The sequence below is a fragment of the Garra rufa genome, chromosome 7 (genome assembly GCF_049309525.1).
Source record: "Garra rufa chromosome 7, GarRuf1.0, whole genome shotgun sequence".
NCBI lineage: Eukaryota > Metazoa > Chordata > Actinopteri > Cypriniformes > Cyprinidae > Garra > Garra rufa.
Window position 1 is genome coordinate 20,733,234 of NC_133367.1, and position 11,960 is coordinate 20,745,193.

An 11,960-nucleotide genomic window follows, 5' to 3' on the forward strand; every position below is an offset into this window, starting at 1 on the left:
AATTATTGTTGTTATTATTGTTATATCTGTTGCTATTAATTATAATGATTAAAATTATATATTATTATTATTATTATTATTATTATTATTATTATTATGATTGAAATTAAAAAATAGAATTACTGTAATTGATAGATAACAATTACATTTATATAATAATAAAAATTATTATTATTATTGTTTTTGAAATAAAAATAAAATTACTGTAATATTATTACAATATAGAAATATAAACATAAATAAATATATATAGAATATATATTATTATTATTAATATTGTTATAGCTATAATACTAATATCACAATTAATCATAATAATAATTGAAAAAAATCATTCTTAAAATGTATATTCTGACTAAAACTAAAGATATTCTACATTAATATTTCATTTAATATTACAAATTAATTACATTTTTGTTTTATTTTAGTAAAGCATTGTAAACATAGGCCACATAAGTAACTTTTTTTGTGAACTTTACACTTGTTATTCCTGCAGTGTTACTTTTGACAAGAGGGTATTTGTGTCCCATCCAAAAATATGGGGAAGGGGTAACTCACCTCCTCCTCCAGCTCTTTGGCCCCTGTCTGGATCATTCATTAACCAAAAATCAAATTTTTTTAGACATTATGCAACTGTTTGGGTCCTTTTCAAGAGTCATTTATTAAACTGTCTGCCTTATCAAGTGCTATTTGTATTTGTTGCCACATAGTGAAAGACAAAATATCATTATGTTCTTGCCTCAATTTTTAACCAAGCCATAGTCAGATGCAAAAGCTTTTTTGGGAGGGTTTCCCAAAGTCTGGACAATATTTGATGTTTGAAAAGTGGTTATCTGTGAAGACCAGAGAATCATTGCCAAATGACCTAAATCCAGCTAGTCCACAGGACAGGTTAATTATTCAAAAGATATGTCTGCGGACGCTTTATAGGTTCCACGTTTGGGAACCAGGGTAGTCAGTAGACAAGTGTGTGTCAGGAAAGTTGTGTTGTCTTGCAGTCATGGCTAAGCTGGTGGAATGTGTACCCAATTTCTCAGAGGGGCGTAACAAGGAGGTAAGTAAACATAAAGAGCGGTTGTATTGAAAAAAGTAATTCGGTTTTGTTAATAGTTTTTCTGTAAGTGTGGCCTCAGTTTATTAAACAAAGCTTAAACAAATGCAAAAAGTAAGCTATTTAAGTATGAAATATAACTGCAAGCAGCGATTACCGGGGTTCAAGCACTTTAAGGCATTTAAGCACATATGAAAAAAGACAGGAAATTTACCATTGAAATATTGTGGGTTTTTTATGTTCATGACGGTTATAGCGCCAACTGTGGTCCGATGTCCTTTAAACTTTGCATGCTTGTTTACAATAACCTATCGCATGTGCTCAGCAGGTTTTGTGAAGTTTTGAGTTCTCCTTTAGGCTTTATAGGATTTTAAGTACATTCGGTCTGGCTTTTTTCCAAACTACACTTTTATAGCTTCCCAAAGGGTTTCTTTTTGATAATTATTGACCTAGAGAGTGCAGTGTTTTTTCCCCCAGATTGAGCGAAAGACCTAGGTCTAATTTGCAGAAGGTGTTTTTTTGACATATTCTCAATCATTTACCAAACAATTTGATTGACAGCAGTTGTTCAAGAGGCAAAGTTGTCTGGAATGAGGAGTTCTATCATATGATACAAATATCACGTGTATGTGTAAAAAAACGTGCGACATACAATCATTTATGTCTTTGAAAAATGCAATATCACCCCTCAGTGGTCGATTTCTTTGAAAGTTTTCACAGACCTTTTGGACCGTGAGCCGAACAGGCAGACAGAGTTTCCGATCGACCTCCGTTAACCTTGTCTAATAGGTGCTCAAATTTAATTGGCCAATGGCGGCCATGTTTTTTGACATATGCATATATTTTTTTTTATTTTTATTTTTTTTTATTATTATTTTTTTTTTATAATGCTTTATTAACAACAAGTGACATGCAATACATAATCACAACAAGACAAAAAAGCATTTTACATGTCTTAACAAGAGAAAACAAGAAAAGAAGGGGAAAAATAAATAAAATTAAATAAAAATACATACACAGTCAAAGAGGGTACAAGTTTACAAGAAAATGTTAAAGGAGGAGCATATATTCACTGTCTTAATTGCTTTTTTGTTTTTTGATTTTAACAGTACATCTACATACATTTTAATTTCCTTTTTAAGGACCATAAAAAGAGGTTTGCTTTTTGCGAATTTGCATTTATGTATGTGGAATTTACAGAAAAATAAAATTAAATTTATAATAAAACCAACATCTGAGTGATCATTAATAAAATAGCCCAGAATCACATGTTTATAGGATAAGGAAAATGTTTTTAAAATATTATCAGCAATGAAAGCCTTTACAGTATACCAAAAGTACTGGGTATATTGGCAGGACCAAAATAAATGAGAGATTGTTTCAGTGGATGATTGACAGAAAGAGCATTTTAAGTCAATGTCAATTATAAATTTTTGCAGGAATTCTTTTGTAGGATAAACTCTATGAATTAATTTTTATGAGATTTCTTTAACCTTATTTGTAAGGAGGAATTTTTGAGGTAAAGTCCAAACTCGAGTCCAATTAACATTCTGAAAGATATTGTTCCAATAAAAAATTATATGGGGCGTAGAGATAATCTTATTTAAAAACAAAGATCTGATTTTATAGTTGTTAGGTTTTAGACCAGAGAAACATATAGTACCAACTGAGGTAAGTTCAGGTCTCGGGGAATAGACAGAGAGTGCAGGTGTACATACACTGCCTTTAAACAGCATAAGCACACCCGCAGGTATTGCCCTGGTAACCACCTCGAATTCTTTAAGTGTAATAGGTATTTTGTATCTTGAAATAAAGTCTGTAAAAGTAAATAAAGAACTATTATTATTAAATAACTGACTCACTAATAACAACCCATTACTATACCAGTTGTGAAAAAATAAGGATTTGTTTTTAAATAAAATATTGACATTATTCCAAATAAGGACATTTTGCGGGGAAAAGTTGTGCTTATAAATAAGACTCCAGGAAGTAAGTACTTGTTGATGAAATTTAGATAGTTTGATTGGAAGTTTTTCTATTTTATAATTACACATCAGAAGAAATTCTAAGCCTCCTAAATGAGAGAATATAAAGCGAGGAATAATATTCCAGACAGATGAGGAATTTTGAAGATATTGTCGTATCCAATTTATTTTAAAGTTGTTATTTAGAGAGCTAAAATCAATAAAATTCAATCCACCCTTGTCGTAAGCATTTAGTATTACAGATTTTTTAATATAATGAATTTTATTTTTCCACAGAAATTTTGTTAAAATGCTGTCAATCATTTTACATGTGTGTTTATCAACGGGGATTGATTGAGCTGCATATGATAAACGGGAGATGCCTTCTGCTTTAGTAAGTAGAATTTTTCCCTTGAGTGATAAATCTCTTTGCAACCAGTGGTTCAATACTTTACGTGTTTTTTCAATAATTGGAAGAAAATTGGAGGGACATCTAATTTTATCATCTTTGATTATTTTAACACCTAAATAAGTAACACTTTCTCTAACAGGAATATTACAAATCAAGGATTCCAGACAATTACCAACTGGGAGTAATTCACATTTGTTAATGTTAAGGTGAAGACCTGAGGCTTTGGAGAAGGGTTTAAGAGTCTCTAGTGCTACTGCAACCTGAGAGGCATCCTTCAAAAACAAAACTGTATCATCAGCTAACTGACTTATTACCATTTCAGTTTCACCAACAGTTATTCCCTTTAAAGGGCTTTCTCTTATTTGTAAATTTAGAAGTTCAGTAGCTATCAGAAACAAATATGGGGAGATTGGGCATCCTTGCCTGACTCCCCGATTAAGAGTAAATCTAGGGGAGGTACCGTTGCTGAGTTTGATAGAACTATTACAATTAGTATAAAGCATTTTTATCGATCTACAAAAGAAGTCTCCAAATCCTAACTTGCTAAGAGTCTGTAACAAAAATTCATGCTCCAGGGAATCAAAGGCCTTATAGTAGTCTAAGAAAAGTATAAGATTATCATTTGAAAGAATATCAGAATAATCTAAAATGTCTAAAACCAGACGTATATTATTAAAAATGTGTCTTTTTTGTAGAAAGCCAGATTGACATTCATCTATTAAATTATTTAATACACCTTTTAATCTTTTGGACAAAACCAAAGCAATAATTTTATAATCGTTATTTAACAATGTAATTGGCCGCCAATTATCAATTAACAATAAATCTTTATTTGGTTTTGATATTAAAGTTATTAGTCCTTGACACAAAGTCGGAGGAAGCAGGGCTCTTTCTGTACTCTCTTTGAAAACTTCTAATAAAAAAGGAGATAAAAGTTTGTCAAAGGCTTTGTAGAATTCAGATGTTAAACCGTCCGTTCCTGGAGCCTTATTATTTTTTAAAGAATTAATAGCATCAATAATTTCTTGTAAACTAAGAGGGGCTTCACACATATTAAACTCTTCATTACTAACCTTTTTTATATTATGTAAGGACTCAAAAAACTCAGATGTAGACTGTTGACTGACATATGCATATATCCTTATAGACATTTGTTGAACTTTGAACCAAGACCGTGTTCAGCAATTTTCACGTTGATTGGACAAATGGTTGCTTGGGTATAGCTATTTTTATGTCCCCCCCATTTTAGCGCCACCAGGTGGCCAAGCTTTGCGATTTTTGTCCTGTGACCTTAGATTGAGCTCTTACAAAAGTGTTCTGAGTTTGGTGAAGATATCTCATTCTGTTCAGGAGTTATAGGCATTTTACTAAAAGTCGCCCTGCCCCTTTTTAAACTTTTTGGCGTCCCTTTGTGACAGTGAGTCAAAAACTTTTTTTTATTTTGATAAGTATGGATATTCACTCTCCAGAGATTCTTTCTGCACTGGTTTGGTTCCAATCAGGCAAAAACCTACGACTAGTTCGCAAAAGTAGGTTTTTCAATCCCCCTGTCACTCAAGTGGCCACGCCCTTAATTATGCAGAACTTTAAGGCTTAATATAACTTAAACTGATGAGTTCACACCCCTCACAGTTGACATGAAGGGCAAAATGAGCTATTCTTGTCTGCTGTGAAGTTGGGCATTTTACAATCCCTCTAATGAATTTGTTCTTTTTAGTCAATCAAAAACCTTTTAACGACTAGTGTATCCTGATCAGCCTACAGTACGGATAAGTTGAATGAGTTATTTTTATCAATTAAAAACGTGATTCCTGAATGAATGTGCCTGTTCTTTTTAGTCAGTTTCCAGAATGAATCACTATAATGATTCGGTTCTTCTTCATTCACAGCCTGGCAAATTCTGACTTAAAGTTACTTTTATTCAACCAGCAATAAATAATTTTTTGACCGGAAATGACAGGCTTCTCCCAAAAGATAATAAGACGATGTACAAGAGGCATCATTGTGGAAAGAAATATTTCTCAGCTTTTATTTACATTTGAACAAAAAGTGGCATGTCCAAAATTATTCATACCCTTTGCGAACTGTCACAGTCTATGGGAAAATCCAAAGTTCTATACCATTCCAAATAGTCCAAGCTGTTGTAAAGCATCCTAATTACCCTGATTCATTGGGAACAGCTGTTTTAATCAACTCAACAGGTGAAAAACAGAAGCTCTCTGCTGTTGGTTTGTGGACAGTCATGGCTAAGACTGAGGGCTCACTGAGGACCTGCGGCTGTGCATTGTGGCTGCTCACAAGTCAGGAAAGGGCTATAAGACCATATCTAAATGTTGTGAAGTTTCAGTGGCTACAGTGCATTCCGCACTGTGAAAAATCTCAGAGGACGTGGTCGGAAGCCAAAAGTGACACCTGTGCTGGCCAGGAGGATAGTAAAAGAGGTAAAAAAAGAATCCAAGGATCACCACCAAAGCCATCCTGATGAATCTGGGCTCTGCTGGTGGAAACATCTCAAGGCAGACAGTCCACAGACACTGCACACCGCTGGGTTCCACGGATGCAGACCAAGGAGGACACCACTTCTTCAGTTAAGGCACACATAAACCTGCCTGGCCTTTGCAAATGCTCATCTGGACAAAGAAGAAGACTTCTTGTGTTCTGTTTTATGGTCAGATGAAACAAAAATTTAATTGTTTGGCCACAATGATGTAGCCTTCATTTGGTGTAAAACCCTAAGAACACCATCCCCACTGTCAAACATGGTGGTGGGAACCTAATGTTTTGGGGGTGTTTTTCATCCGGTGGACCAGGGAACCTAATCAAAGTAAACGGCACCATGAAAAAGGAGCAATACATCAACATTCTCAACAACAACATCAGGCAGTCTGCAGAGAAACTTGGCCTTGGGCACCAGTGGACATTTCAGCACAACAACGTCCCAAAACACACAGCAAAAGTGGTGAAGAAATGGTTAGCAGACAAAAACATTAACGTTTTCTAGTGGCCCAGCCAGAGTCCTGACTTAAATCCAAATAAAAGTAACTTTGACAGGGGTATGAATAATTTCGGGCTTGACTGTAGTTGGTCTATTTCCCAAATGAATCACTACAGTGAGTCGGTTCTTCTTAATCAGCATGATCAGCGTAGTTCGATGCTTGAGGGAATTAGTCGAGTTCATTTTAGTGAATCATCACTTAGCTATAGACTTCCTAACAGTAACGGTGAGCCTTTTAACCTGAGAATAAAGGTTTTTAAGTAGATATAGTCTTATTTATATATTAAGGTCAAGTAAACAAAAAATAAATACTGAAACACCTTTTGCACGATTTGTTTTGAAATGTATTTTTACTACCATTTTCTCAAGTGAATCAATTGCCTTTCTTTTTACAAATATAAACTTCACACTTCAGAAACTAATACAAAACGAAATAAGTCATTTTACGAATGTCAATTTATATATGGATTTTTTTAGATCCAGCATACAGTGATGTAAAATTTTTGAGTGTTTTGCAATATTTGACCAATATACGGTCTAACATTCAGGTCATCGACGCCATAGCCGATGCCATCTCTGCCACGGAGGGCTGCAGTTTGCTGGATGTCGACCCAGGGTCTTCAACAAACAGGACGGTGTACACTTTTGTGGGCTCACCGGAGGCAGCCATTGAGGGGGCGCTGAATGCCGCCCGTGTCGCATTTAAACTCATAGACATGGCCAAACACTCAGGTACAGCTGTGGAGGCAGTAGCAGATGTAGACTTATCATACTTCTCATGAGTTTAGACTAGTATAGTAAAAATGTTGTTTTTGAACAGGCGAACACCCTCGGATGGGTGCGATGGATGTGTGTCCCTTCATACCGGTGCAGAACGTCAGCATGGAGGAGTGTGTGCAGTGTGCCAATGAACTTGGCCAGAGATTGTCAGATATGCTGAATGTGCCAGGTGTGTTTGTACGAGCAAAGGTCATGCCGTTTGTTACCTCAATCATTTGAGAATTGCTTCAGTTTTGACTTCCATTCTCCTTCCTTCATTGTCTTGGTCTTGTAGTATATCTGTATGCAGAGGCGGCTAGAAAAGAGAGCAGAAGGACACTTCCCTCCGTCCGTGCAGGGGAATATGAAGCATTACCGGAGAAGGTAAGAAGAACTCATCTAGACCTCAGTTCTGTTTACTTCTCAGACCTCGTAGACCTCAAATCCACGACGGTTTTTCAATCTTCTTAAGGCCCGTTAACAACAAGAACAAGAACTTTATTATAGCATCCACATTAGCGTACAATAGCTTTCAGTTTATTATAAGCACACACTGCAGTTTTGTCATCTGTAGCTTAAAATGCTTGAGCTTTTCAATGCAGGATGGATTCTGATTGGCTGTCAATGTTTTCTATTATTCATCACCTGAAAAAAAAATCACTCTGAAAGTCATTCAAACAATACCGTTTCTCTGTCATTCATATATTTCGTATTAATTGTTTGGCTTGTCCACAAGGTGGCAACACAGTTTGCAACTTTATCATTCATAACTGTTCATAAAAGCCAGAAATTGCGTAAAAAGTGGTCATAGATAAAACATTCTAGCAGTGTTGGAGAATGTTGTGTTCAAAATGAATGCATTACAATACTGATTGATTGCGTCACTCGCGTTGCTTGTAATGCATTATCCCCAACACTGAATTCTAATACACGTTACTTATTTGAAAAAAGTAATTTAGATATTTCATTATAAATTTAAAAGTAATGTATTACTTTACTAGTTACTTGAAAAAGTAATCTGATCACGTCACTCCTGTTACTTGTAATGCGTTACCCCCAACATTGCCTTCTAGTGCATGTTACTTATTTGAAACGATTGTGACATGAGCTGAACTAAATATTTAAATTACACTTCAAATACATATTTTGCAAAGATGGTTTCCATCATTTTAGGTATTCTTGTCTTGCCAATGTGTGTTAAAGTGTTCGTTTTTCTAATAGGTTTGATTTAGTTGTTTTGTTTTGGCTTATTTTGTCTATAGTGGAAGGAATTGGAGATGCATTGTCCGCTTTTTTTATTTACAGTCTATGGCCCCAACACTTTAGTAAGTGTGTTGCAATAATGGATGCATATGGACTAGGTGGCTAGTATGTCTGCAAATAATAATAACCATAAGAACTCATGACTTAAGTAACAACCTGAGGTAATCAAAAACCAAATATGCTTTGCCAGTAACAGAGGGATGGTTGCTGAATTGCCATAAAAAAAAACAGTCATATTAGAGGAAACTGATGTGTCATCATGTTGCCTTTTCCATGTACCTATTCTATATAATATGGGGATTCTCTGTGATTGGAATGGAGTGTAGTGGAACACTAGATTTCTTAGTCCCAAGTGACAGCGTTTATAAGTGGTCGAGACATCGTGGGACTCTGTGTGAGACTCTTAGGCATTGGGTGGCTGTAATTCTTAACTAAATTGGTTAAACTGGTTCTCCAGTGTGGTCAGGGCTATTGTGATTGTGGTCAGAGGCCACCTGAGTGCCGGGAAACAACAGGTTTAACAGGTTTAAGTCATGTGCGTACGAGAATATCTACCACAGCAACAAAACTGAGGAACAGTTTGGGCACACTTTCTCATCTGGATGTATGCATATGCTAAGATTTCACATCAAATCTTGCATTAGATTTCATACATGTGTTTTGAATTCTGAAGAACATTACGGTTTTACATGCCGTGTGTGTAAACACCTTAAGGTAAAATTAGTTAAGGAAAGTTTGTCGACAAACTTCAAACTTTAAGATGGCTTGAGAAAGTCTATGCAAAAAGTTTGAAGAAGTTTTAACAACTTTAAGTTTGAAATAAGTTTTATTTTATTATTTTACAAAGCTAGAATGTTTCCATAGAAAAACAGACAGACTTACAGATGGATAGATAGATGATAGATGATTTAGCAAAAAAGCTAAAAAACAGTTGATTTAGTAAAAGAAACAGCTAAAACCAGTTGATTTAGTAAAAAAAAACAAAAAACAGCCAAAACAGCTAAAACCAGCACATTCAGCAAAACAGCCAAAATTAGCTGACTTTGCAAAAAAAAAAAAAAAAAAAAAAAATCAAAATCAATCAATAAATAAGACAAAACCAGTTGGTTTAATTAAAAAAAAACAGCCAAACAAACAGCTAAAAAGTGTAAAAACAGATGATTTAACAAAAAACGCTAAAACCCAGTTAAACCTAGCTAATTTACAAAAAACCCCCGCTAAAAATCAGTTAAAACTAGCTGATTTAGCAAAAAAGTAAAAAAAAAAAAAAAACTGTTAAAAAAGCTAAAAACCAGTTAAACTTAGCTAATTTCCAAAAAAAAACAGCTAAAAACCAGTTAGCTGATTTAGCAAAAAAAGGCTAAAACCAGTTGATTTAGTAAAAAAAACAGCCAAATCAGCTAAAACCAGCGTATTCAGCAAAAACTAGCTGATTTTGCCAAAAAAATAAATAAATAACAAGACAAAACCAGTTGACAACAAAAACGCTAAAAACCAGCTAATTTACCAAAAAAAACATCTAAAAACCAGTTAAAACTAGCTGATTTAGCAAAAAAGGCTAAAACCAGTTGATTTAGTAAAAAAAACTGCTAAAAAAGGGTAAAAACAGACGATTTAAGAAAAAACACTAAAAACCAGTTAAACCTAGCTAATTAACAAAAAAACAGCTAAAAACCAGTTAAAACTAGCTGATTTAGCAAAAAAAAGGCTAAAACCAATTGATTTAGTAAAAAACAAAACAAAAAAAAAACAGCCAAATGAGCTAAAACCAGCGCATTCAGATAAAACCAGTTGGTTTAATAAAAAACAGCTAAACAAACAACTAAAACCAGCTCATTTAGCAAAAAATAAATAAAATTGCTAGGGTGTTGTTAGTGTGATTTAACATGTTGCTAACATGAATGAAAACAGCTAAAAACCACCTTATTTAGCAAAAAAAAACAAAAAAAAAAAAACAGCTAAAAACCTGTTAAAAGTAGCTGATTTGGCAAAAAAGTAAACAAAAAACAGTTAAAAACCAGCTAAAACCAGTTAATTTAGTTTAAAAAAAAATAAGAAGGTAAAAACAGGTAAAAACACTAAAAACCAGTTAAACCTAGCTGATTTAGCAAAAAAAAGGCTAAAACCAGTTAATCTAGTAAAAAAAGCAAAAAAAAGGGTAAAAACAGGTAAAAACACTAAAAACCAGTTAAAACTAGCTGATTTAGCAAATAAAAGGCTAAAACCAGTTGATTTAGTAAAAAAAAAAAACATTCAGCAAAAACTAGCTGACTTTGACAAAAAAAAAAGATAAACCCAGTTGGTTTAATAAAAAACAGCTAAACAAACAACTAAAACCAGCTCCTTCAGCAAAAAAAATAAATAAAAATAAAATTAAATTGTTAGGGTGTTATTAGTGTGATTTAACATGTTGCTAACATGAATGAAAACACAGCTAAAAAACCACCTTATTTAGCAAAAAAAAAAGTAAAAAAAAAAAAAAAAAGGCAGCTAAACCCTGTTAAAAGTAGCTGATTTACCAAAAAAACAGAAAACTGTAAAAAAAAACAAAAAAAAAACAGCTAAAACCAGTTAATTTAGTAAAAAAAAAAGCTAAAAAAAAAGGGTAAAAACAGATGATTTAAAAAAAACCGCTAAAAACAAGTTAAACCTAGCCAATTTACAAAAAGCCCAGCTAAAAAAGAATTAAAACTAGCTGATTTAGCAAAAAAACTGCTAAAAAAGGTTTAAAAAAATCAGATGATTTAACAAAAAACACTAAAAACCAGTTAAACCTAGGTCATTTACAAAAAACCCCAGCTAAAAAACAGTTAAAACTAGCAAAAAAGTTAAAAACCAGTCAAAAAACAGCTAAAACCAGTTGATTTAGCAATAAAACAGCTAAAAACCAGCTAAAACTAGCTGATTTAGCAAAAAAAAAAAAAGATAGTTAAAAAACAGGTAAAACCAGCCTATAGATAGTTGTCTATAGGCTGGTTTTAGCTGTTTTTTAACAGCTAAAGAGACCTGGTAAATCAAAAACCGACCTTTCAAAATGGTTTCGGCCACTTTTTGGCTGGTCTTAGCTGGTCAAGCTGGGAGACCTGGTAAAAGACCAAGTAAGATTAAACCAGCTACTCTCAGCTTAAACCAGCTAAGACCAGCCAAAAAGTGGCCGAAACCATTTTGAAACCAGCTGGGGAGACCAGCCAAAGCAGCCAACCAGTTTAGACTGGTTTTAGCAGTCCCATTGTGCAAAAGTTTTCACCCCCTAATGAAAGTCTATGGCATTTTTGGTGGTTTTGATAGTCTGGTTTTCAAAGCCGGATCCATTTGAAAAGACGTAGCACACCAAGTCAGACCAGTCTGACCTAAGTTTGGTGGTTGTAGCTTTAAAGCTCTAGGAGGAGATACTGACTCAATTTAGGCTCAGAAGAAGGACAAGAAGTTTAAATACTAGTAGATCAGTCAAGCCAACTTAATAAATGTACTTTTTTTTTTTTTGACCTATTGTTCTTTTTCTCTCAGTTGAAGATG

The 11,960-nt window shown here is 33.9% G+C and overlaps 1 protein-coding gene across 2 annotated transcripts in view; it reads left to right on the forward strand.

The window, feature by feature from the left end:
- The first annotated feature begins 920 nt into the window (after nt 1–920).
- Nucleotides 921–11,960, forward strand: part of ftcd (formimidoyltransferase cyclodeaminase) — an 18,490-nt gene continuing 7,450 nt past the window's right edge. Inside the window, exons 1-6 of one of the 2 annotated variants that reach the window (XM_073844393.1) lie at nt 931–1,054; nt 3,313–3,409; nt 6,971–7,154; nt 7,243–7,371; nt 7,477–7,565; nt 11,952–11,960. The exon at nt 11,952–11,960 is cut by the window's right edge and continues 171 nt beyond it. In XM_073844393.1, coding sequence (XP_073700494.1) covers nt 3,395–3,409; nt 6,971–7,154; nt 7,243–7,371; nt 7,477–7,565; nt 11,952–11,960 — 426 coding nt within the window. In that variant the 5' untranslated portion in view covers nt 931–1,054; nt 3,313–3,394. Of the gene's footprint in view, nt 1,055–3,312; nt 3,410–6,970; nt 7,155–7,242; nt 7,372–7,476; nt 7,566–11,951 lie in introns of both variants that reach the window. The other variant, XM_073844392.1, reaches the window with a different exon arrangement.